General features: G+C 39.2%; 1 protein-coding gene across 1 annotated transcript in view; it reads left to right on the plus strand.

The window, feature by feature from the left end:
* SPAG6 (sperm associated antigen 6) overlaps positions 1-21,646 on the plus strand; it is a 64,785-nt gene extending 43,139 nt beyond the window's left edge. The window contains exons 6-11 of the mRNA XM_047868301.1: positions 610-783; positions 2,117-2,269; positions 5,614-5,805; positions 14,429-14,545; positions 16,731-16,876; positions 21,405-21,646. Coding sequence (XP_047724257.1) covers positions 610-783; positions 2,117-2,269; positions 5,614-5,805; positions 14,429-14,545; positions 16,731-16,876; positions 21,405-21,474 — 852 coding nt within the window. The 3' untranslated portion in view covers positions 21,475-21,646. The remainder of the gene's footprint in view (positions 1-609; positions 784-2,116; positions 2,270-5,613; positions 5,806-14,428; positions 14,546-16,730; positions 16,877-21,404) is intronic.
* The last annotated feature ends 6,333 nt before the right edge of the window (positions 21,647-27,979 follow it).

The following is a 27,979-nucleotide window of genomic DNA, read 5'->3' on the forward strand; positions in this document are numbered from 1 at the left end:
TATGAAAATTGCCATGTTTATCTCAGTCATTTTGTTTTTAGTTTCCTTCACTGATTGTATCAAGATTTATTTCCATGTCTTTTTTTTTACAGCTTTCTACGATCTAATTTTCAGTGAATAGTCACTATACTTTCATATTCTAGTAGTTATTTTCTATAAGATTTTAAAATCTTAGTTAATGTTAACTCAGTCATGGAAAGTTCTTTGACACGGTATCAGCACGATGCCCCAAATAAGATGTTACTTCGGCTTGATCATTTTTGTCCTACATTACCGCCCGTGTCATAAATTAATAATGTGAGTGTTAATTAAGAAATATTATTCATCCAAAGGTCATATTCTTTGATCATCTGCATGGATAAAGAGACTTAAATAGTCCACAGAAGGATGAAGACATTTAATTTGGAGATTAGGGAATTTAAGAAATGGAGTATTTAGGTATAAGAGAGTAGGAATTGATTGTCTCAAGACTCCTAAATCTAAGGTTATATTAGAAATGTAGTTGTCTTTTCCCTTTTATCCAGGAATTTGAGTGTAAAGCTGTTCAGATCGGAACTCTGCAACAAGCTCTGTGTCACGTTTTGTTTTATTTTGGGCTTCGCTCCACAGCGTCAGGTCCTTTCGGCTCTCAGTCAGATTGCGAAGCACTCCGTGGACCTGGCAGAAATGGTGGTTGAGGCAGAGATTTTCCCAGTTGTACTCACCTGCCTGAAGGACAAAGATGACTACGTGAAGAAAAATGCTTCTACTTTAATTAGAGAGATTGCGAAACATACACCGGAGGTAAAAAACAAAAACAAAAACAAAAACAAAAAATATATATATAATATATATAATATATAATATATAATATATTATATATAATATACAATATATAATATATATAATATAATATATAATATATAATATATAATATAATAATAATATATATAATATATAAAATATATAATATATATATATATATTTTTAGGGTTTTAAGTTACAGGAACACGTAGTTCGTTTTTATGTAAAAGATCGGTTTGTTTACAGGGCCCGAGTGCTATGCCACATGATCTGGTTGGGTGAGGGCTTCTCATCCTCGGCGCTATGGACACGTTGGACGGGGTGATTCTTTGTTGCAGGGGCCTGTCCTGTACCCCATAGGATGGATGTTTAGTGGCCTTCCTGGCCTCTCCCCACTAGATGCCAGTAGTACCCCTACCCCCATCACGACAAAAATGTCTCCAGAGATTGCCAGATGTTTCCCAGGGGACAAAAAAGTGCCCCTAGGTGAGAACCACCGGGTTATGTCAATGGAGTTTGAGCCTAAAATCTCAGTTTTTTAATAATTTCCTGCTTTCCACTTCTAAATTGTGGGGGCCGTGGGCTTTTGACATCCAGGCCATTCTAGATCAGCTGGGAGTAGTGAGAGACAGTGTGCCTCTGGGTGTGAAGAGACTGCCAGGCCCACAGCCTCGAATCACCCCTCTACTAACTGCTTGAGTTCTCAGATGCTGAAGGAGTAAAGACGAAGCAAGTCCGGGTAGATCCTCACGTTGTATTTTCTCCCGTGTATATTTTGACTCATCAATTTCATTTCACTAAACTTAGTTCAAGTCCTCATTCTTTTTGTCACCTAACATCTTCATCTGGTTGAGATGTTTCAAGATTGAAGACTGGCAATCAGCCAGTGATCATTGCTAGCAAAGGGGGGATAATTAGGCTAGAATATTTCCAGTCTGACACTGTCTCTTGGCATCCGGTGATTAATGTGCTCCAGACTCCCGCGTTGTGACTGGGGGTTTCCGTAGTTAGCTAGTTATGAACTAGCCCTAGGCTTAGTGTCTAGGTGAGGAATTTTGACATCCATTAAAATCAGGATGAAAGGTGTGCTGTCGATGCATGAAAAATTGAAACCACCGAGTGGCTCCTCACCACGAGTCTGTCTGCACTTTTGAAACCGCGGGATTATTGTACTTGTACGTTTCCTTAATGAATACAATAATCTCACTAAAGACTTCAAATTTCGCTAGATGTCTTTTAGGTCCTCCCTAAAAAAATTTGGCGAGACTAAAGTCATATTTGCAGATCGCCTTACGCTCCACGGTCACGGTGATTGGCTCTCCTTGTCTCCTAGCTTTCCCAGCTGATCGTTAACACGGGAGGAGTGGCTGCCGTGACTGACTGTATCGGGTCCTGCAAAGGAAACATAAGACTGCCTGGCATCATGATGCTCGGCTATGTCGCGGCTCATTCTGAGAACCTGGCGATGGCGGTGATCGTCTCCAAGGTCTGTGCTTGTGTCATTTCCTCTAGTTACTGCAGGGACGTGTTCTAACACCGAGCCACAGACACATGCTCTCCCACAGAGTATAAAGTATAACTGACCTACCTGAAGAAATGTTTTCGAGGCTCACGAATAAGTGTCCCAAAGCAACGCTTGAAATAAAGTTTACTCTGCAGGAGTTTACAATCTTAGCCAGTGTTTAGTAGCAACCAACTATCAACGCCTCTGAGTATTGGTATTTTGTGCGTTTAAATAGTCAATGTACTGGGCCCCTGGGTGGCTCAGTCGGTTAAGCGTCTGGCTCTTGGTTTCGGCTCGGGTCATGATCTCATGGTCTGTGAGTTCGAGCTCCGTGGCAGGCTCTGCGCTGACAGGGTGGAGCCTGCTTGGGATTCCCTCTCTCCCTCTCTCTCTGCCCCTCCCCTGAGCGCTCTTTCTCTCTCAAAAACAAATAAGCTTGAAAAAATATTCAGTGTATTTGGATCTTGAAGGATTGACTACACATTTACAGACACTTAAAGCACACTTTGATTTATGTATAAAACAACTGTTACAAACAACATTCCTGGTGGTCGTCTTTATTATTCTCTGACGTCTCCACATTATCCTGTTTCCCATCACTTGGGTAGGAGATGACAAGGCTAGGTCTTCCCTTCTTTACCCGCCTTCTCTCCGTCAGCTTTCGTGAACTAATTTCTCTTCTCAGAGGTAGGCAATTCACAGCACACATCGGATAGTAATGTTTTTGTTTCCTTGCCCTAGGGATTTGGCCCTATCTCAGCTTGGTATCGACCCACCACGGAGTGTCGCCTTGGCACGTAGTAGGTGCTCGAAAAATATTTCTTGAATGAATAAATACCGATCTCCCAAAGAATGCTTCAAAAGCTGTATGCTTACAGTGTCCCTGGCAACCCTCTAGGGTGTGGGTTTCTTATCAGCATAGAAAACCTGCTGCTGTATGTTAAACAGAAGTGTGGATTTTTTTTTTATCCCTTGCTAATCCTCAGAATAAAGAGGAACCTCAGATCTTTATTTTCTAGCTATTCCTTGATAATTCTTTGCTCCCCTCCCTTTTTATCCTGCGCTTTTCCTTTTGTTCTTCTGTTACCAAAGACTGTGATAGCGACTCGAGCGGTGGTACCGCTTTCTGAAGGGTCACCGTGGGGATATTATTGGGATTTTCGATTTGCAGTTCTTTGCGCAGAGTCAGAAAGCTTGCACATAGGAAAGCATGAAAGAAGCCATTACTTTTGCTCCCCGTGTTTCTTCCCCAAACTAACCAGGAGGCGCTCCCCTCCTTTGGTCTAGGGTCGCCGCTGTCCTCTCCCACCTACTTTGCCTTTCAGTCAGTGAAGAGCGGGGTGGAGGCAGCCGCAGTTTGAGGCAAACCACCTGGAGCCGCGTTATTCTTGCCTTTTCCTCCGCGGTACAGGGCCTAGTAACAACTCCCATTCAAATAACACTTGGTAGTTTTTAAAGCACATCCATAACAACCGAGGCCAGTAAGTCAGAATTTGGGGGGATGGGGAGAAGGTGCCTTCTCTCCCTCTTGCTGCTTCATTCGTGGTGTATCCCAGAAGTATGGGGTTTCTGGAAAGGTTCCTCACTCTGCAGACAGATCTGACCTTTTTCGTATTGGCAGATGCACATTTTTAGTTGTAAGAAGGAAGCCAGTGAAGAGATATGGCAGGTTTCTTCAGGAAATTGGTCTTACTAATAACCAAATTTAAAGGCAGACAAGGGACGCCTGGGTGGCTCAGTTGGTTAAGCGCCTGGCTCTTGGTTTCAGCTCAGATCGTGATTTGTGAGTTCAAGCCCCACATCGGACTCTGTGCTGACAGGGCAGAGCCTGCTTGGGATTCTCTCTCTCTCTGCCCCTCTCCTGCTCATACACTCACCCTCTCTCTCTCTCAAAATACATAAATGAACTTTTAAAAAAATAAATAAATACAGGCAGACAAAAAGAACGTATACATGATCATTTGGCCTTTGCTATGGTAGCCTGACCATGTGACAAGATTGGCTTTTATGATACTAAATTTAAGGTGATAATTATCCTTTTTTTATGACTAAATTTTTTTAAGTTTTATTTATTTATTTTGAGAGAGAGAGAGAGAGAGAGAGAGAACACGCATCAGCAGGAGAGGGGCAGAGAGAGGGAGACAGAATCCCAAACAGGATCTGCACTTGTCAGTGCGGAGCCTGATGCGGGGTTTGAACCCATGAACCGTGAGATCGTGACCTGAGCCAAAATCAAGTGTCAGATGCTTAACCGACTGAGCCACCCAGGCGCCCTGAGGTGATAATTATTATAGTCTCAAATGAGTTAGGAAGTTATGCCTGTACAGAATTTGGAATTATAAATTGATTTGGTTATTTGAGTCTTCCTTGGGTATATAAACTATGGTGTCTTTGAGACCCGTTAGTTAATTCTGCTTTGAGTATCGAGATAAAAGTGAAGCCTGAGCAAAATATAAGCACATGCTATCTGTATAACAGAAGTAATCAGGGGCGCCTGGGTGGCTCAGTCGGTTAAGCGGCCGACTTCAGCTCAGGTCACGATCTCACGGTCCGTGGGTTCGAGCCCCGCGTCGGGCTCTGGGCTGATGGCTCAGAGCCTGGAGCCTGCTTTCGATTCTGTGTCTCCCTCTCTCTCTGCCCCTCCCCCGTTCATGCTCTGTCTCTCTCTGTCTCAAAAATAAATAAAACGTTAAAAAAAAAATTAAAAAAAAAGTAATCATTTCTACTTTGACATTTAATCATGTTAAAACGGAAAAAACTATCGTTTAAAAGTTAGCCAAAATAAGTGAAAATTATTTAGTATTCAGGAAAGTTTTTAGTGAAGGTACTTCATCTAAATGTTACTTAAATGGAATCTCTGGCTCGTTCTTGTAATTTTGGATCTATAGTAGTTATTTTGTTGTCAGATCTATTATACTTGGTGAAAGGTGATTTTTTTTAAAGGATTCTAAATTAACTTTCTAAACAAAGGCCAATAAAAGGTTTCAGAACCCTGAGCACTTTTATTTTGTCACAGTGGAATCTGGTTTTGCCCATAATATGCTAGCCTGGGACATCTGTTGTTTGGTTAAAGGCCTATTTGGGGAGGAAACGCTAGCAGAGATGTTCTTAGTTTAGTTGGATTGTTACAGATAATTAAGGTAAATTAGTTCTAGTCATTTTATTGACTTGAAAAATGACAGCCCCTGTGATGTGCTCATTTATCGAACCGTTGAGGAAAAAAAGGATCAAGGCCAAAATGGTGCCTTCTCATGTTTGGGAGACACGGGAGACTCTTTAATCCCGCTCTGGATTCATACCACTCGCTCTTTTGATGGACGCTGCAGGCTGTGCCCCAGTTGTCGGTCTGCCTGTCCGAAGAGCCAGAAGATCACATTAAGGCTGCGGCCGCCTGGGCCCTAGGACAGATTGGGAGACATACCCCGGAGCACGCGCGGGCCGTTGCCGTCACAAACACTCTGCCCGTTCTGCTTTCGCTGTACATGTCCCCAGAGAGTTCAGAGGATCTTCAGACAAAGGTAAGCGCTTCCTTTTTAACAGCTGGATGAAAATTTGCTAGACCTGACCCATTCTTAAAATTAATGTCATTTTAAAGGTGTTAAGTTATCATTAGGGATCATGCTGATCTTATTAGTCAAGAAATACAAACTTGTCAGAAGAACTGAGGTCGAGGTGGCTTTTCTTTGAAAATGAGTCACCCTTATCTCCAAAAGTCAGTGATATATATATGTATATATATATATATATATATGATCTATGTATGTATATAGATCTATATATGTATGATCTATATATGTGATGATCTATATATATGATCTATATCAGATATCTATATATGATATCTATATATGTATGATCTATACATATGATCTATATATGTATATAGATATATATATCATATGTATATATATATGTATGTATATATATATATATATTTTTTTTAAGTCAGTGATGTATTTTAAAGAAAGTTCTCTATAGGTGCAGTGTGGTTTGTAAAGTGAATGACTGGGTTTTGCATTCTGCATTCACGTTGACTTTTCTTATGGAATCGGAATTGAATAATAGGGTTCTGGAGGTGGAATTGGTTAGAACTTTGGTCCGGTTAACATTAAAAAATTCAGTCTAAAAGAATTTAAGGTGCTTTCCAAAGGTATAATACAAGTGGTCGGAGGGTATTCCTGAAGCCATGATATACCTCTTCTAACTCCAAGTCTGCTTGATCTTTTAATTATATGTTTTATGTTTGTTCCTTAAAAGAAAAATGTCCATAAGATTCACTAAGTTAAACATTTATATATCATGCATTAACATTTTAAAAAAAAATTTTTTTTTTTTTTTTGAGAGAGAGAGAGAGGGAGACACAGAATCCAAAGCAGGCTCCAGGCTCCGAGCTGTCAGCACAGAGTCTGATGCGGGGCTCAAACCCACAAACTGTGAGATCATGACCTGAACCAAAGTTGGACACGTAACCAACTGAGCCACCCAGGTGCCCTAAATCAAGTATTTTTAAAAAAGACAAGCTTTCTGAAAAAATATTACCAGCTACTAGAAAGATTCACAAAGCATGAGTTTCATTAGGATGGGTTAATAGTTTTAGAATTTCAAAGAAAGAAAAAATGTTTCCCAGGATAGTCCCTATACTTTTCTGAAAGCAGTTTGCAGAATTGACTTGGACTGAGGAAAGTGCACAGAAAAGATAATAATTCAAAATAACCTAACAATAGTAAGTTAAATTCCATTGAAATTTTAGTTAAAACAATAAATTAACAAATCGGAAAGCATGTTTGCTGAAGCAACTTTAGATGGTGTAACAAGGCAGGAAATTTACTTGAACTACACAGCTGAGGGGTTCTGAAAGTTACAGAATCGCTTGTTGGCTTTATAAACTTATAAAAGTGAATTTATGTTTGTTTGGTTGTATTTACACGTTATTTCACTACAGATTCATCGAGGGAAGTTTACTTCTAAGACTAACAGTTTTTCAATTTTTGTAAGACTTTCCAGATCACAGCAATGATTTAATAGATTCAGGGCTTCCCTTACATTTCTCCAGTGTCGAGTGGATGCTGGCTGGCAGTGCTTGGTAGAGAGGAAGACTGACAATATGCCAAGGCCTTTCCCTGGCTAACAGTTCTGTGACTCTTTGGCTTTCTGGTGAGAAACCACAATCGCCTTTCCAGTTTTGAGTTGTCCAAGTACAGCTGATTTACATATGTATCATTTCAACTTATGTATGTAGTTCTCTTTTTGCCTCATATTTTTTTAACCCATCACCATGCTTGCCTTTTCTTCCTCCCTCTTTTCTCTCATTCGCACCTCCACTCCCCCCTCCCCCCCACCTCCCTCCTCATTTCTTACCCTTCCCACCCTGACCTCTAGCGGTCCAAAGACTACGGCCTCCCCTAGCAGGGTCTCCACAGGTACAAGCTGTGCCCGATATGTAATAACATAATAATAAAATAATAGAAATTATTTATTTATAAATTATTATTATTTATTTATATATTTATATATTATATATTAACATATATTTATAGTATAATTTATAAATTATTATTTATAAAATAATAAAATAATAATATAATAATAATATTTTCCTGTACGTTTTAGAAATAAAGGCATATGTTAGCTATAGACTGAATAATTAATCGCGGAGTCAAGAGTAATTATAGTTTGAGAAACCCTTATAAATAGTGTCTTAGCACTGTATACTTTTTATATGCTACTAAGTTTATATAACTTGGTTTTTAATGCATCGTTATCATGTTAGGTTGTATAAATATCACTAGAGTAAAATAAGTTTGAGAACTTCACCTTTTGAAATAAGATTGTTTTTATTGTGTGTAAGTTTAACAAAATTAGTTTTATTCAAACATTCAGGTTTACTAATAGAAGTTAAGGTTCCTTTTGTCTATGTTTGATACAATATTTATTTTCAGGAAATACAGTGGGTATTAAATTAATACCCAGCAATCCTGTCAGCAATCTTTCCAAGGCTTTTTAAGTCCATCCAAATATTTTCTTATTGTAGGGACTTGGTTATTATTTCTGCTTCCCCAAGGTTTCTTGGATTCTCACCTTGGTTGTTTTAAGGGCTTTACAATGACAGTCCAAGTCTGTTTGATTTGACATTATCTCAGTAGGGAAAAATGTATCCAAGAGCTTTAGGAACCGTCTAGTGGTATTTCTCATTTGTTACTCTGTGGCAGCTTTCACATTAAAGGCCACGTTGAAGTTCATTTTGTCCCAAAGGCAGGTCAGCTTCTGTAAGCATTCTCTAATTGGTTCTGATCCAGGAGAACCAATGAGCAGTCCCTTGGAATTGCTCGCATGTTTTCACACAGAGCCTTCTATCTGCCTGCACCTAAGTTATTTCAAATGCCTTATTAAAAGCTGAAAAAAAAAATCTAACTTTTATCTAACAAGCTCACCTACATACATTTTGAAACTGTTCACACAGTTGCCTTTTCATTTGTTTTGATTTAGGGGCATCATACTGAAATGGTCCATCTTAGGTTGGCATCTGAGTAGGTTCATTCGATGACCTTCGTTACGAAAGTATTTCTAACATGACTTAATTATTGTGTTCTTCCCATCACAGTCGTCTCCCTTCGTTTTTTAGCAGCTTTATTGAAATATAGTTCATACGCCATATAATTCACCCACTTAAAGTATACAGTTCAATGGTTTTAGTACATTCACAGATGCAGTCGTCCCCACAATCGAATTTTAGAACGTTTTCATTCCCCCCCTTAGCAGTCACTCCATACCCTCCCTGCTTAGCTCCAGGCAACCATTAATTTACTTTCTGTCTTTGGAGATTTGCCTCTTCTGGACACTTCATTTAAATGGAATTACACAGGGGCGCCTGGGTGGCTCAGTCGGTTAAGCATCTGACTTTGGCTCAGGTCATGACTTCGCGGTTTGTGAGTTCGAGCCCGGCGTCGGGCTCTGTGCTGACAGCTCAGGGCCTGGATCCTGCTTCGGATTCTGTGTCTTCCCCCTCTCACTGTCCCTCCCATGTTCATGCTCTGTCTCTCTCTGTCTCTCAATAATAAGTAAACGTTAAAAAAATTTTAATGGAATCATACATTGTATGTGGTCTTTGGTGCCTGGCTTCCTGTCACTTAGCGTAACTTTCAAGGTTCATCCATATTTCGTTCCTTTTCATTGTCAAATAATATTCCATTGCATCACCATACTACATGTTGTTTACCCATTCACCAGTTAATGGACATTCGGGTTGCTTCTACTCTTTTATTATCATGAATAATGCTGCTGTGAACATATTGTACAAGTTTGTGTGTGGATGTATGTTTTCATTTCTCTTGGGTATAAACCTAGGAGTGGCATCTGCGAGGTCATATCATAACTCTTTTTAACACTTTGAGGAACGGCCAAACTGCCTTCCAACGTGGCTGCACCATTTCCTATATTCCCACCAGCAGTGTATGGGGTTCCAATTTTTCCACATTCTTGTTGAGACTGGTTATTACCTTTGTTTCTTCATTATAGCTCTCCTGGTAAGTGTGAATTGGTATCTCAGTGTGGTTTTGATCTGCATTTCCCTGATGGCTAATGATGCTGAAAAATCTTTTGATGTGCTTATTGGCCATTTGTATATCTTCTTTGGAGAAGTGTCTAATCAGACACTTGGCCCATTTTTAACTTGGGCTGTTACCTTTTTATTACTGAGTAGGAGTTCTTTATATATCTCAAATACAAATTCTTATCAGAGGTATGATTTACAAGTATTTTCTTCCATTCTATGGGTGGTCATCAGTTTATTGACAGTGTTTTAATGGGGTTCAGTTTGTTTTTTCTGTTGTTGCTCGCCCTTCTGGAGCCCAGTCTAAAAAGACTTTGCCTAACACAAGGTCATGAAGATTTATGTTCCCCCTTCCTTTTAATAACTGTGACTCTTTGGGCTACAGTGCTTTCAGAACAAAATTAATTTTTGAATAAGAAACATTATTCATTTTAGGCAGTTTTCATTAATGATCATCCATTAAGGAGAGCAACAATAATTTTTGTTATTTCTTTTGTTTTCTGTGAAAAACAATTGAAGTCGTATCAAGTATTGACAATTTCATCTTGTTAATTACTATTCTTATGTGTGTTGTGAAGAGATTAAAAAATAGTGTTGCTGGTCGCTTACTGTGGGTTTTACAATAGTTTTTATTAATGTGGACAGAGTCAGCTTTTAGAGATGACAGAAAAATGAATGAATATAGACCTGTACGTGGTATGCTACTTTATAGGAAAACCTGGCTCAAACCCAAGTTGCCCTAAATAGACAGTTCATGACTCCTTCTCTGATGTCATCATATATTATGTATATTTAAGGACAAACACTAGCTACTAAATGCTGTGACAATTAGAAAAATCCATAATCTAGTATTATTTCAAAGTAATAAATTACTTGATTTACTGAAATAAAAGAGTTTGTTTACACCATATACATTCTCTATAATTCAGAGTATGAAGTTGTAAGAACTATTTTATTTTGTTCACTGCCATAAATAACCAAACATAAGGCATATTTTCTTTTTTAATCTTTTTAAATTTTTTTTAAAATTTATGTTTGAAGTGGAGAGAGAGACAGAGTGTGATTGAGGGAGGGGCAGAGAGAGAGGGATACACAGAATCCGAAGCAGGCTCCAGGCTCTGAGCTGTCAGCACAGAGCCCGATGCAGGGCTCGAACTCACGAGCTATGAGATCATGACCTGAGCCGAAGTTGGGCGCTTAACCAACTGAGCCACCCAGGTGCCCCCATTAGGCATATTTTCTAAAGGCTAATCAATTTTAAACCCAACATATGACATGATCTTGTGTGTAGAAAATCCTAAGGAATACACACACACACACACACACACACACACACACACACACACACACACAAATACTAGAACTAGTAAGAGTTCAAGATCACCAGATATAAAATCAGTATATTAAAATATATCATAGGTTCATATGCTGGTAATAAACAATTTAAATATGAGGGGTGCCTAGCTGACTCAGTCGGTGGAGCGGGCGACTGTTGATCTCGGGGTCATGGGTTCAAGGTCCACGATGGGTATAGGGATTATAAATAAACTTAAAAATATATGAAATTAAGACAGTAGTTTCATTCACAGTAGTATCAAAAAGAATAAAATACTTAGGCATAAATTTAATAAGAGAAGTATAGATTTCTACACTGAAAACTACCAAACGTTGCTGAAAAAAGTTAAAGAAGGTCAGAATAAATGGAGAGAGACCTTCCATGTTCATGCACTGGAAGATTCGATATTGTTCAGATGGAAACACTGCCCAAATTGATCTATATATTCAATACAATCTCTGTCATAATCCCAACTGGCTTCCCCTCTCCCCTGAACTTGAGAAACTGATCCTAAAATTCATATGGAAATGCAAAGGACCAGACTAGTCAAAACAATCTTGTAAAGAGACTTATACTGCCCAATTTGAAAACTTACTACAAAGCTACAACAATCAAGATAGTATGGTAATCAAGATATATGGTACATATATCAATGTAACTGAATTCTGAAAATCTGAAATAGACCCTTTTACGGTCAATTGATTTTTCACAAAGGTTCCAAGGCAATTTAATGTGAAAAGGATTAAGTCTTTTCAGCAAATGGCACTGAGACAATTATTATATCCTCAAACATAAAATATTAATTTGGACCCCTATCTCATACCATATACAAGAATTAACTAAAAATGGATCATAGATCTACATATAAGAGTACAAAACTCTTAGAAGAAATCTTGGTTTAGGCATTAATTTCTTAGAAATGACACCTAAACACAAGTGATAAACAAAAACATTCATCTTGTGGTTTTTATCAAAATGGAAAGCTTGTACGCTTTCAAAGACACCATTAAGAAAATTAAAAAAAAAAAACAAACAAGCCACAGACTTGAAAAAATAATTTGCAAATAATACATTCAAGAAAATACCTGTATTCAAAATACATAAAGGGCTCTTACAACTCAAAAATAAGAAGACAAATGACCCACTTAAACAATGGGCAAAAGATCTGAATAAACGTTTTACCAACAAATGACCAATCAGTATGTGAAACAACGTTCAACCTCATTAGTCACTACAGAAATGCAAGTCAAAACCATAATGAGCTATTAATTCACACCCACAAGAACGGCTACAATTAATAAGACAGTACCAAGTGTCGATCATTATTTGGAGAGTCTCGAACCTTCGCACCTTCTTACATTACTGGTGGAAATGTAAAATGTTGCAGTCACATTGAAAACCAGTCTGGCAATTTCTCAAAATAGTAATGCTATCACATGGATGAACCCCAAAAACATTACACTTAGTGAAAGACACCAGACTCCAAAGTTCACAGATTTTATGATTCCACTTACATGAATGGTCCAGAAAAATAAAATTTATAGACAGGAAGTAGGTTAGAAGTTGCCCAGGGCTGGTGGGGGAGTCACTACAAATGGAATGAAGTTCCTTGCTGGGATGATAAAGATGTTCTAAAAATTAGGTTGTGGTGAGAGTTGTACCGCTCTGTAAATTTACTAAAAATCCACTGAATTATGTACTTAAAATGAGTGAATTTACGGTATGTTATATTTCAATAAGGGTTGTTAAAAAATCTAAAGCCCAGAAATTGACAAGTTAATAAAATATTAATTAATATACTTTCTAGAAGTATGGAGTCATAAATCAAGTATACTTCTTGACAAAGGATAGTAAAGTTCAGTGAATTTCTAGGATCATTAGACTCTTTTCTAGAATTCTCAGTTAATAACTCGACATATATCACCATGGTACAGTGGTTGTGATCTGTGTTACACAATTAGTAGACCTTATCACCAGTAGTGGTTAAGTTAAATTTGTCAGCCTGCTGAGGTCACCATGATCCTAAGACGGCTCACAAAGATATAACTAGGTGTGTCGGGGACTGAAAGTTTAGTCCCAACTTACTTGTGGAAGACAGTTGGGTTGCGTTTCTTACCTTCCTTGCTTTATTTCATCTAGTTTATGAAACAACGTTTGAGGACAAACGTATGGAGAGAGAAATTATGCAGAACTGCTTAGCCCGGGGTTCTGGGAAACCATAAAATTAACAGGGCCTTTACTGATAGCACAAATGTGATGAAAGTTTTTCCTGAATTTACAATTTTGCCAATTGTAAAATTCATGATGTGAGAATCAGAACGCTCCTTGACATTTCAAAAGCACTGTTAAACATTCAGTAGTAGGATCGCAGAAGACCAGGTTGGCTAAGGCCTGAGAGGGAATGGGTGATCGGAGGAAGGAAGCACAAAACCACATACAAGCAGGTGTGGGATTCCAGGGGGAAACAGCTGTGGGCCAACCTGACTGGGGAGCCTTCCGAAGTGAAGGGGGCAGGCTTTAATACAAGGAAACAGAATCACAACCAGCCGTGGCCTTAGAGGTGGCCTCAGGGATGCGCTACAGTCACATCAGGACCCTTCTTCAGCCACACTTGGTGTCACTGTGAAATACAAAGTGCTGGGGACAGGGGGGAAGTACCTGTTCTTGAGCTTGTGGATAATACCTTCCCTGCTGCTGAGGGGACCTCTCCCGTATGGTCGGGTCGATCTTTGTGAATGGGGCAGTTTCACATCTGCAAATGTTCACTGAATTATGCACATAGAACCTTTCTGACTATATACCTAGAAGTCATGAAACCTTTTAGAGAACACAGAATGTTTGATAATGACTTTCTACAATGAACTGAGTGTTTTCTACCTGTTGGTTGGAAGGAATAGGACATATTGGTGCTCTCATGGCTTAACATATACAAAGTTTTACACGAATAAGATATAATACATATTAATTTAGAGTCTATAGCTTTATGCTTAATTTTACTTTGCTCATAGGTTATTTTAAGAGATCAGTAATACACCGCACATTCTAAAATTTAACATGAAGGCAACCGGCAGGTAGGTGAAACCCCCCCAAAAAATTTTCTAGATAGAAATTTTTCTGACACCCATCTTAAACAATGAAACACCTGCAGGTTGGACTGGAAATTCACTGTATTTTCAAATTCTAGGAACATGAGCCATGAATTTTGGTCACGCTTTGATTATTACTTTGGTCTGTATTTTGCTTTGCATTTCAATAGAGTAAGAAAGCCATAAAGAGTATCCTACAAAAATGCACCTATTTACCGGCCCTTGAGCCGTTTCTGTATGATGCGCCCCCCAATATCCTGAAGCACGTGGTTGGACAGTTCAGTAAGGTAAGAGATGCTCTCTTTTCTGAAAGTGGGGGAAGAACATTTCAATGACTTGTTAATTTCTTTTTCCCCCCGTTGGGTCAATGTCTCCTTCCGAGAGATGGGGGCAGGGCTTTACTCCTTAGCTCTCACTGACTCGCGACAGGGAAGGCAACACAGGTTAGTAACATTCACGTAAGCTAAAAAAGATTCACACACAAATAATTCATACTCCCTCCTTCACATTTTCCTCACAGCCTCTACTGTCCTTTTTAGTGTTCTTGAGGAGAAGACAGTACGTCAACATATAAAAACCCCATAATACAGACAGTTTATAGTGATAGGTAATTTAGCAATTATCCTGGTGTCTGTTGGTCTCACTCATCTGGGAACACCGCAAAGATCTTCTAAAGAAAAATAAAAAGGTCTCTGGGCCACGTATGACAAAGTCCGTGCACTCTTCTGGAGATGCTTTCAGAGCGTCATTTAGAGTTTATTGACTCATTTTCCGAACGGTTTTAACAAATATAGCCACCATATTTCTTAGATCATGGCAGATTAAAAGTAGTAAGGTAGAAAGGTCAAGCTGCTGGACGTGGGCTTAGCCAGCAGGACTGACTGACTGCTGCTAGCAAAGGCCGAGAAAGAATGATGGTGTTCCCACGGCCATCGAGGGCCAGGATGGTAACTCAGGCTGTAAAGAACCGATTAAATGGTGCTCAGGAGATTTCATTTAAGAAAACGGGGTCTCTGGAAGTAGCATCCCAGAGTGGTTATGAGCTCAGGCTCTGGAGCTGGAGGGCCCGGATTTCCCATTTACCAGCTGTAATATCTTTAGCAAACCCTTGACCTCCCTAAACCTTAGTAGGCTTACCCATAAAACAGGGGGTAATAAGAGTTCCTGTTTTATAAGGTCATTATAAAGATTAAATGAGATGTTATACGTAAAGAGTGTAGCTTAATCTCAGGCACATATTAAACACTCACCCCCCCTCCCGCCACTGAAAACCACACGATTTTTTTAAGAAATAAAACACAGAAGTGCTTAAGGTTGACTTTCATAAACTAATGCACATAGATGGGGGCCAAATTCCTCTGAATGGTTATAAAGCTAACGTAAAGGAGGTACTACTCTTCACATACTAGATTTCTCCAAACAATGACGAACGAAAACTATATATTGTTACAACTTTTAAACTAGGTCCTGTACCTGCTTAGGTCTAGTTTAAGGTATTCATCTGAAAGACAGTACTATCTTTCAACAGCCTTCAGCTCTCTCTCTGTCTTCCATGATCTCCAACAGCTTGGCTGACCCTCAAGCACCTGAGTCACTGGACAGCAGAAGGTTTCACATTCCTCGGGATATGGTTGCCTCGGGATACGGTTGTGTGTGTCCAACACTTAAGTTCTGCTTCCGCTTCTAAAGAACAAGCCAAATCCGTCCCCCCGCCCCGGGTACTAGTTAAGAAACTGAGCAGCGATTTTGATCAACTAAAAGGGGAAGGGAGTGGGTTGCTGAGTGGCCCATCTACAGAGTCATCAGCTCTTTGAGAAGGAACAGCTGACATGATCTCTGAACGTTTTATTTTATGGTCTAGTCTTGAAGGCGACTGAGTGAGGTATTCTAGTTTTATTGAACTTGCTAAGAAAATGAAGACTGACCTGAACTGAGTTCAAAATAAAACTGAGTTCAAAATCCACTAAACCAATGGGATTTGTGGACGTTAAAATAAAGACAAGTACCACATAGCATATACTCTTACAAAAATGTGCCTTTGGGAGTATTTGCTTCAGGCAGAATTTTGTGTTCTTTTCTTTTTTAAGTTTATCTGTTTATTTTTGAGAGCGAGAGAGGGAGAGAGAGAAAGAACCCCAAGCAGGTCCTGCACTGTGGGGCTTGAACTCACAAACCGTGAGATCATGACCTGGACTGAAGTCAAGAGTCGGACGCTTAACCGACTGAGCCACCCAGGTGCCCCTGTGTCTTCTTAAGCAAACGATACCAGAGCACTAGACTCCTAGGAACTGATACATTTCTAAAAAGACTACATTTTACTTCTAACCGGCAGCAAACTTAGGTTCATTATGTTACAGATATATTGCACATAAATTCTCTTTTACATTTCCTCAGCTATATTCTTTCTTTTCACTAGCAATAATCCCACTTGGAAAAGGAAAGCTGACAATTTTACGTGCTTGACTTTTCAAGGTACTGCCACATGACAGCAAAGCTCGACGACTTTTTGTAACAAGTGGTGGACTGAAAAAGGTTCAAGAGATAAAGGCAGGACCCGGCTCTCTGCTCCAAGAATACATCAACAGTATTAACAGCTGTTACCCGGAGGAGATAGTAAGGTGGGAAAAAAGGACTTTGAGAAGTTCAGAATTATAATGTGGGCTTTCTGTTTTGAGGTCTGGATTTTATATCCACCGTGTCAACACGTGGTCTTGGAATTACTACATAAGACCAACGTGTACCTTTAATTCTACCTTGATCTCTTTTCCCCCCTCAAATTTAATAATGTTCTGATTGACACACATCTCCAAGTCAAACTGGAATGTCATTTGAGACATATCTATACTAACACATGCTTTATTAAAGAGCACCCGAATGCAGAGTCCAAGTTAAATTAACAGTCTTTAATGTGAACTTGATTTAGAAAGGGCCTATGGATTCTGATTTTCATGGTTTCCTGCATATTATTTTTCTGCCTTAGGCTCACATTTATATTAATAGGAGTCTAACAAATAGGAAAGAGATGTTGAGTGGCAAAAAGAAAGTTACTATCTATGTTTGAAAAAAAATCATGTTTGTGATTTGCAGGTGCCTCATAGTAATGTAGCAGTTAGTTCTCTTCAAGATTAATTGTTTTAATAAGATTGATTTGTAGAGCGTTAAACCTAAGCCTCAATCCTTTTAAGTCAAAAGTACTATACCACTAATACCAAAATAAATAAGAGCAAAGTTACCAAGAAAAGATAGAATGATTTAAACATCTGAGTTTTGAAAAATGCCCATAAACATTCAAGAATGTTTATCTGTATTTGTCTACTATCTGTCTACACATTTATCTGTATTTGTCTAATCCCACTTTCATTTCTTATTTTCTCTACTTAATATTAGAGAATATAAATTTTGCAATGTTTAAACCAATGTTTAATATACTTCCTCCTATTTAATATCAATATGTGGTAACACTCATTGTAAAAGCACATAATAATTTTAAGGTTAAAATTTGTCTTCTTTTCATATATATTCTTCCAGTAAGTTCTTTCCAGGGGTACAATTCAGGTACTTTTGTGAGGTTTATGACTGCTTGACTAAAAGAGTTCCAGTAAGTTAGCTTTAAAAATATTACTATTTAAAAAAGCATATCAAAGGAATAGTATATCATAAATGTATATCTACTATATATAATATACAAATAAAATATACAAAAAGCTAATATAACAAACCAAATATGTGTATAACCATTAAATGAATGAAATATGAATATCTTTTACCAGGAAAAGAAAATAAAAATAATTTGCATACATTCTTTAAGTTTTGGATAAAGAAGATGTGGTGTATGGTGGTAATATGCAATGGAATATTACTCAGCCATCAAAAAGAATGAAATCTTGCCATTTGCAGTGACGTGGATGGAGCTAGAATTTATCATGCTAAGCGAAAACAAATACCATATGATTTCACTCATGTGGAATTTAAGAAACAAAACAGATGAACATATGGGAAGGTGGGAGGAGAGAAGAGAGGGAAACAAACCACAAGAGACTCTTTTTTTTTTTTTAATTACATTTATTTTTGAGAGACAGAGACAGAGCACAAGGAGGGGAGGGGCAGAGAGAGAAGGGCAGACAGAGTCTGAAGCTCCGAGCTGTCAACACAGAGCCCAATGCGGGCTTGACGTCACTAACTGTGAGATCATGACCTGAGCCGAAGTCAGTCGCTCAACCGACTGAGCCACCCAGGCGCCCCTAACCATAAGAGACTCTTAACGACAGAACAAACTGAGGGTTGATGGAGGGAGGTGGGTGGGAGATGGGCTAGATGGGCGATGGGTACTAAGGAGGGCACTTGTGATGAGCACTGGGTGTTGTACTGAATACATAAACAAAATTATAGAAAGATGAAGGAAAAAAGAAACTAAAGGGCCCAAAATGGAATGACCTATTAGAATTAACCAAAAGTAAGGTACTTCCTTGAATAGCAGTCTTCTTTTTACTCCTTTCTGGAATCACTTTCCAGAGCACTAAAGGAAAATGAAAACTCTGTCATATTAGAATGTAATCTGGAGCTTTGTCAAAATACCACCATAAAATTTTAACCTCCCATTCTATTTAGCTTATAATACCATTGTAAAATTTTAACCTCACATTTAACCTCACAATATTAACCTCAAATCTGTGATCTGGGATTCCATTTTAAAAATTAGCCAATTATCAGGGCACCTGGGCGGCTCAGTTGGTTAAGCATCCAATTCTTGATTTCGGCTCGGGACGTGATCTTGTGGTTGTGGGATTCAGCCCCGCATCGGGCTCTGTCCATACTGAGCGTGGAGCCTGCTTGGGTTTTTCTCTCTATCCCCCTCTCTCTGCCCCTCCCCAGCCTGCATTCTCCCTCTCAAACATTTAAAAATTGGCTAATTACCATGAAGAATTCTAATTAGCTTCTTCATGTTTGTTATATTTTGTAAAGAATTAGGTTCTATAGAACTTAAAGGTGTTTTGTAGAAATTTTTGAAACATTGTCTATGAAAGTGGACAAATATAAACTTGGAATGGTTTTATTTTTGTAATCGTATAATTCTCAAGAATCATTGGGTGACTATTTTAGAACTAATTATTCCTTATGATACAGATTATCAATGGATACGTTCTTCCAGCTGTTATTAGCCTAAGCATTTGTTTCGTACTGCCGTATTTAAAAATCTCTAATGAAGGTAGTTGGTGGGATGAGAAGGAAGCAGCTCAGGGCTAGATGTTGGAAGGCCTGAGTTCTAATCCTGGCCCATTCCACCGCAGGAAGGTATTTTTGGAACTCCTCTGTCTTCGGGATGGTTGCCTAGACTAGACTATATTATAATCAATGTAAAAAATGATGAATGAGCTATTTCATTTTTCGTGCTAAGTTTTTGAAATCTGGTGGGTTATTTTATCACTTCCAGTGCATCTCAATTCAGATGCTAAATTTTATTAGATGTACTTAGCTGTATTTAGATTATATAAAGCTTACAGTTGAAAAAGTAGATTCATAAGTTGTTTCAAAGACACCTAAAAGTTTCACCTAAAATAACCGGAGTATCAGCTTTTACGATTAAATATAAAAATTCAGGTCCTCAGTCATGCTAGCCATATTTTTTAAAAGTTTCTTTACTTATTTTGAGATAGAGTAAGAGAAAGAGCACGCGTGCCCATGAGCAAGCAGGGGAGGGGGCTGGGGGACAGAGACACAGGGAGAGAGAGAATCCCAAGCAGGCTCCATGCTCAATGCAGAGTCCAATGTGGGGCTTGATCTCAGAACCATGAGATCTCGATTCATGAGGTCACGACCTGAGCCGAAATCAAGAGTTGGATGCTTAACCGACGGAGCCACCCAGGTGCCCCACACCAGCCATATTTCTAATGCTCGATAGCCACATGTAGCTGGTGGCTACCATATGAAACAGCACCATTTTTTAAGTTTTGGTTTTCTAAATCTACTTCTTACCATTAATATAAAAAGTACCTATCTTGTGTCTGACCCGTTTATCAGGCCTAGGAAGGTGAGGCCTGTTTGAAAATGTGTGACTAACTCAGAAACAGTCGTGACTTCCCCAGTGTAAGAGACCCACTGCTGAAGGACAATTTTTTTCAAGGCCAGGATGCCTTGAGAGAAGACATTTTTGAGGATAATCTTTTATGTATGCATGTGTCTGTTTAACTATGCCTATAAATACACTGTTGAGAAAATACTGTTCTGTCTTGTCCACCTTAACTGGACAAATTGTAGAAGAAATTAGTGTAACATAAATTGTGAGTTTTTAAGTCACGCCTCTGAAGATAGAAGATAACGGGGACAAAGCAAATCTTGAACATCAGATTTTATCTGGAGAGAATACCTTAGGAGGTTTAATTGTTTTGAGTGTTTTGGAAAGTTCTGAATTACATTTACTTATTTTTTTTAATCTGGTTATTCTAGAATGCCTGCCAAATTTTATTTTACATACTTTTATGTGCACGTAAATTCTTTCCACAGATACGAAGCATACCATAATGCGTTAATCAATATATTTAATACTTTTATAGTATGTATTTTACAAAATGTTCAATTGGTAAATATAAACTTTAGTACTACAGATGCCCCAAATCAATGAAAATGACCGATTTCCTAAGTATGTATGATAGGATATTTGTAAACCATTTATTAAATAGTTCTTTAATGTGAATTATAAACCCAGAAATTTTTGTCTTTATGGGTCACCATATCTGATTAAAACATACAGTGAGAATAACCTGTAAGGCAATCAGAATGCAGACAATGATCAGTAACGGAAGACTGTATTGTGTAACTTATGAAAAAACCTATTAGCTGTCCTCACTCAGGCAACATCAATCATTTAACATAATAACAGTCTCTATAAGAAGATGCTATCACTGGATCCAGGTATCTTGCTTTGAAAATAGTTCTGTGCACTAATAGCCCTTCAGTCTTGTGAGTTGGTGTTTTCTTCCTTCACAGTCCCTCATCTTATGCAAAAAGCATTACTGGAGCTTAATTATTCAGGGTATAGCTGAGGTTTCACTGATAGAATTAATTTAGATAAATATCTTACATTGAATCTTTTGTGCCTACTGTGATGAATCCTTTCACAAGTATCTAATAGAAAACTTTCTTTTTCAGGTATTACTCCCCTGGATATTCTGATGCACTTCTACAGAGAGTGGACAGCTATCAACCACTTGCCAATTAAGCAAAGTTCTGTTTTCGTACTCTAATTCACAACAGGGCATTATGAACAGTAGCTGATAACGTTCTTGCCAAATATTTGAACTGAGCGCATTCCAGATTTATTCAGTGTGAAATACCTTTGGATAATCTTTTCTAAATTTATGTAAAAAAAAAAAATTAGTGGCCTGAATGAGGAATGACTATTGGTCATTTGTTTAGGACTTGCTCTAAGGGTGAACTGTAGAAAGCCATTAAAGGGTGCTAAGGCATTTGTTATTTTTCCATTAACCATCCCCAGCCCCTAAACACACATACCTCCAACTAGATATAGGTGAAAAATGATGCTGAAAACTCTTAGCTATCCTGGCCAGTTCCTCCCAGACACAGGCAAGGAAAGTGGCCTTGCAGATTCCTCAGGAGGACATTGAAGGGAGATGTCAAAAGAGGAAACTGATGACAGAAGCAGAAGGCACTTGAAGAGACTCTGATGCTCTTTACCTAAATGCATTAACCAAACACTTGGAATCTATGGATAACCTGTCAGGTTCTCCTAACAACTTAGGAAGCTCTCCTCCTCTTGATGCCAAATTTTCTAAGCTCTTTTTTTCGCCTCACTGAAACGTTCCTTTACCTGTCATGGGGCTGGAGGAAGTCCGCATTAAGCATTATTCCACTGCAGACACGTTTCCCATTTCATTGAAGGGTTTCTGAGTCCAGCCCTGCTCGTGAATAAGCAAGGAAGCAGGCAAGTAAAACGGGTCCTTAGTGTACCCTGTCCTAGCTTCACTTTCCCCCCAAGTTTTAACAATCACATTTCCAGGGATTTAAGAAATAGTTTAAAAAGAATACCTCCAGGCTTGGACTTTGCATGCACTTTCACTTAGGGAGCCGAAAGGGGGTGACAGGGGGTTTCAATAAAATTTTAAACAAAAACATTAGAATTGTCCTCTGCATGTTTCCCGCAGTGTTAATTCTGAACTTGGGGAATACGTAAGTAGGCTTAAGAGTCTTGGTTAGTTGGCGTGTGAGTGTGTGTGTCTGTGTGCGTGTCTCTGTCAGTCTGTCTTTTGATCTAAAAGGAGATTCCTTACAGCGATCTACCCTGGAGGCCTGCAGAGGAGGTGAATGATAACCAGACAGCCCTTGGGCCACCGTGTTCCCAACCTGGCCAGCTTTCAGCTTTCCATCTTGGATTCTTTCCCCCCGCCCCCCCAAAAGAACCTACCCATTTAATTTTGGTATTTTCTGGATTCATCTGTCATCATTTCCTAACAGGGCATAACTTTGTTGCATCTTTTTTTTTTTTTTAATTTTTAAAAATTGTTTATTCCTTTCTGAAAGAGTGCAAGCAGGGGAGGGGCAGAGAGAAGGGGACAGAGAATCCGAAGCGGGCTCTGTGCTGATGGCAGCGAGCCCGACGTGGGGCTTGAACTCACAAACTGCGAGATCATGACCTGAGCCGAAGCCGGTCGCTTAACTGACTGAGCCCCCCAGGAGCCCCTGTTGCGTCTTTATAAACTCCATCATACCCACGATGGGCCCATTTCTCTTCGCCTTATATCATCCTAGGATTGCCTGCAGTTTGACTTTTTAATACTTTCTGGGGTCTACTTTGTTTCTTTGATTTATTGCATAAGAAAATAATTTTTATTCTCAGTTGTGTAGGTTTCCTTTCTCTCCTTCGTGCCTGACCAGCTTCTCCTGTGAACCTGTCGACCACCTGAGAACATAAAGGTAGTTCTCATCTTTCTTCATTAATACCATTTTTCTTTGATGGCCATGTTGGTAATGACAAAAACCAGCGTGTCTGGGATGAAACCCCCTCAGCAGTTATGGGAACGGTGAATTTCCTATCACGTACTTCCTGCCACTGTGTGTTGATGTCGGTTTTCACTTCATACATCATTTCATACTTATCAAAGAAATAACAGTTAGTAGTGTTTGGATACGTGCTATAATTTTATCATACGCAATCTGGAAAATACATGCTGTGAAATGTTTCTTACTATAAAACACTTAAAATTAAGCTTGCTTTATTTTTAGAGAAGTCTATTATGAGACTTTCTTTTGAGAGAGAGTGCACATGTGCAAGCTGGGGAGGGGCAGACGGAGAGCGAGAGAGAGTCTCAAGCAGCCTCCACCCCCAGCACAGAGCACAACACAAGGCTCCCTCTCAGGACTGTGAGATCGTGAGCTGAGCCAAAAGCAAGAGTCAGAGGCTTAACCCAGTGAGCCACCCAGGTGCCCCACGATCATGAGGCTTTTTAAAAACTAAAAAAAAAATATTTTCTATTTGTGCTAGAGCAAAATAATACCTCTCATTGGTGGTATTCTCTTTAATACTTTCGCCCCTGGTTTGAATTTTGTCAATTCCTAGCCTCTGGGCAGAGCAACCCTGTCTCACTGCTCTCTCTCTCTGCTGCAGTTTATTTAAAAGTCAACTATCATTAGGATATTTCATTTAGCTTACACGACTGGCACTTTAGTTTTAGGACTTCAGGTCAGGAATGGAATTGCTTGAATCTTATTATTGGTTGAAATTTATTGTTCATACAGTTTAGCTGTTGTGAAAATAGGTGCATCATCAGTGGTGCTGAAAAGAGATGTTGAATATCTGGGTTCTAGTCATATCTGTTAAATAGGAAGGGGTGATAGTCTTGCTCAGCTTACTCATAAGATGCTTATGAATTAACCTGCAGTGACGCATGTAACAATATTGTAAACTGTTCCGTTCTGCGCAAATTGACATGTGACTTAAGGGGAACTTGACAGCCAATAACAGATTACACATTTTGGCTGGCAACTGGGCACACCAGGCCCCATACTTTTAGGTAAGCAGAGTTGACGCCAGATGATTTATGATTCAAAAAAAACTACATTGCCTGCCCTCGTGGAGTTTACTAGTATAAACACATTTGCCCAGATGCAGGAAGTAAAATAGGCATGAGACACAGGCATATTTCATGTAAAAGCAAATGACAACCTCATATTTACAGGAGGTCGACCTGTGGTTTTTCGGGTTTTTTTTTTTCAAGTTTTTATTTTAATTCCAGTTGGTTTTGACCTTTTCTTCTAATCTTTTCCTCTCAAAACTACCCCCTGAAAGAAAGGATTAAAGATCTGCTCATTTCTAATCTTGATTTGAGGTCCTGCACAACATGAACCCTGACCTTAAATTCCTCGGGGAGGTCATCTCCACTCCAAGATGTCAAGGTCAAAAACTGACCTTGGAAGAATGAAGGATTTGTCGGTTTTCAAATCACCAACTCTTTAAGTCAGGTGCCGCCGAGTGTTGAGGCCTATGTATACCGTGGCTTATTTTACCACAAAATTCACTGTCTAGAAAATACTGATTTGTGGCTATTCTGTTTCAGAGATTAAAAAGATTAAATGACACTCACTACTATAGCTGTTGTATTCACCAGTTGGTTAAGGGACTCCGGGCTTTCAAAATACAATTTGTCTATGCAATTATTTTTCTAGTAATATGAATCCTTTTGTTTTTAAGAAGACATTGTAGGACATACAATTAGACAATATTCCGTGATACTGCTTTAGAGAATGGTAAGTTTTATTGTATATGAATAAGTAATCTTTTTAAAAAAAATTAGGCAATAGAGGAAAGGAAAAAGCAAAGATATCATTCCAAATCTCACATCCCAGAAAATAATTGTCATTAACAAGTGGACATAGTTCCAGATACTTCTCTGAGCCTTTGTACAGATAAAACAAATTTAGAAAAGTGTATTAATACTATCCATGCTTTTTTAAATTTTATTAAAAAAAATTTTTTTTTCAACGTTTATTTATTTTTGGGACAGAGAGAGACAGAGCATGAACGGGGGAGGGGCAGAGAGAGAGGGAGACACAGAATCGGAAACAGGCTCCAGGCTCCGAGCCATCAGCCCAGAGCCCGACGCGGGGCTCGAACTCCCGGACCGCGAGATGGTGACCTGGCTGAAGTCGGACGCTTAACCGACTGCGCCACCCAGGCGCCCCTATCCATGCTTTTTTTTTTATTTCAGTGGGTGTAGGGAAAAGGTCTCCTGCTAAATTAAGGATCAATATAAAGTATTTATAAATGGGCTTTTATTAATGATTGACTAGTATTTGCTACAGAGATTTTATCTTTTATATTTTTTGGTTTTCTTAAAAGACCTTGTTTTTCATAACTGATTCTATGAAACATACCATGAAGTTTAACGTACGTCTTTTTCCTCTCTCTTCAAACCTGAAGCTACGAGTTTGTGAATGGTAGACAGATTTTAAGTTGAATGCTATTTATGGCTTATCACTTTTATAACACTGGGTCAAGAATATTACACTAAAAAGATACCATTTTGCAAGGTGGGTTTGTGTAGATACTTATACATTAAGTGAAGCCTGTAATTTTTGCCACGTATCTAGAACTTGTGGTAATGCACTTCTGCTAAAATTTATACTAAAATACAAAATGTATACTGGTAAGTATTTGATAAGTATCAAAGTATTTTTTGGATATAAACAAGTCCAATCCTTTGAGAACTACTGTGATAACCTGTATCAAGCTCTCTGTCCTCTGCAGCAGGTAGTTTAAACCCTACACATGGAATTAAAATTCCAAGAGAATGTCGTGGTTCTCCCACTTTTCCCTTCACTAACTCAAGTACGTCCTTTCTCTTGGACGAAACGTGCCCTGCTGTCTTCCGTCCCCAGGGGCCCCCAGCACTGCCGAAAGCACGAAGTAGCGGCAGCGGCCGGCTGGGCATCAGGGCAGCACAGCTCTCTGGCCACGTCTCTTCAAGTCCCTACACCTTAGTGTCCTGAAATGCCATCACGCAGAGCACAGGCTCTGGAGTTAGAGACCCACATCAGAATTTCGAAACTGCTACACCCTAACTCAGTGGCCTTCAGCGAGTTACCAATGGTACCCATTTTATAGGATCCCGAGGATTAAACAGGGTGAATGCGCACAGGGCCCGGCATGTAGTAAGCGGTGACGCCACCACCTACATGGTGTCTTTGTGAACAGAAAAAAGGTGCACGGTCCTCAAGATACTTTACTTTCATCTGGCAGAAATTGTTGTAATATTCTGATTTTTAGACCAAGACACTTTACTGCCATCTGCTGGAAAATTCTCTTAATAAATATGCAAATCCATTTCTATGATGTGAACCACATCCCCTTAGATGTGCTGGTGCCCATGTGTGTGTAGTACACAACCTGCGCAACTGTGCATATCAGTGCTCAGTAGATCATATTTGCTACTATTCTTTTCACTTTTGTAAATGGGGTTTAGAAGACAAGCCAAGATAAACAATGCTATTGTATGAAGCAATTCATTTCAAAAAAACCAAGGAGTGAAAGTTTCTCTCTATAAATGTGAATCTCTAGTTACAAAGCCTGGAAACATTTGGGCTTACTACTTCCCTCACTTCCCACTTTCCACACAGAAAACTATGTTCTACAGTAAAATACGCAATTTAAGTTAGCAGAGCTACTAATTAAGCCATTATTCTGGCATTTATAAAAACCAAAAGAACAAACAGGGGATATACATATACAAAATCAAGGTATGTTTCGTAATAATCCATATAGCATTTAAAAAATTTTTTTTACATTTATTTATTTATTTTTGAGAGACATAGAGCACAAGCGGGGGATGGGCAGAGAGAGAAGGAGAGACAGAATCTGAAGCAGGCTCCAGGCTCTGAGCTGTCAGCACAGAGCCTGACGCGGGGCTCGAACTCACAAACCGTGAGATCATGACCTGAGCCGAAGTCAGATGCTCAACTGACTGAACCATCCCGGCACCCCAACCCATTTTAATCTTGATTAAAAATTGGATCCAGAATATTACGTCGTTATTGCAATATGGCAGACCTCTGGAAAGCAACCCTGCTGGGGCTCTGTTCCCCTTTCTTCATCCCGGAACCTGGGCTGGGATATGATGGGTGACTCTCTTCTAACCAAATAGCCTTTATCGAAGGGATCGTTGTAGGACCTTTCTGTACACCAAAGGCAAAAACGTGGCTCATTTTCATACCTAGCAGTACAATCATGAAGAAGACCGACTACCGTTGGGTGAGGGAGAGTTTGTTGGTAATGAGAATACTCTCCCAGAATACAGGATTTATCTCCCTGGCAAGGATCCTAAGTGCTAGGACGGCTCTTGGAAGCTCGGAGAAAGCAACATCACATACCAAGTGAAGTAGAAATGTTGCACTGGCCACGGCCGAAGATACCAAATGCCTCGGGGTGGGCGTGTCAGAGGGTGTACCTACACAGGGCTGGAAAACCCACCAGCTGACTCTGTCCTAAGAGAAGCCCAGAGGACACGCCATTTACCATAGTGGTAAGACATGCGTTGTTAAGAGGGTCACAACCCGCGAGAATCTCAGTGGTAATGCTCTTCCACATGCCACGGTTGACTGGCGAAGACTGTTATAAAACTGTGCTCCCCAACAGGGATGATGGGATCCCGAAATAACAGAGGCCGGGTGAATACTTAACCGTCAGAAGCAAGGTGTATGCAATTATCGCAAGG

This window comes from Prionailurus viverrinus, chromosome B4 (assembly GCF_022837055.1).
Source record: "Prionailurus viverrinus isolate Anna chromosome B4, UM_Priviv_1.0, whole genome shotgun sequence".
In the NCBI taxonomy this organism is placed as follows: domain Eukaryota; kingdom Metazoa; phylum Chordata; class Mammalia; order Carnivora; family Felidae; genus Prionailurus; species Prionailurus viverrinus.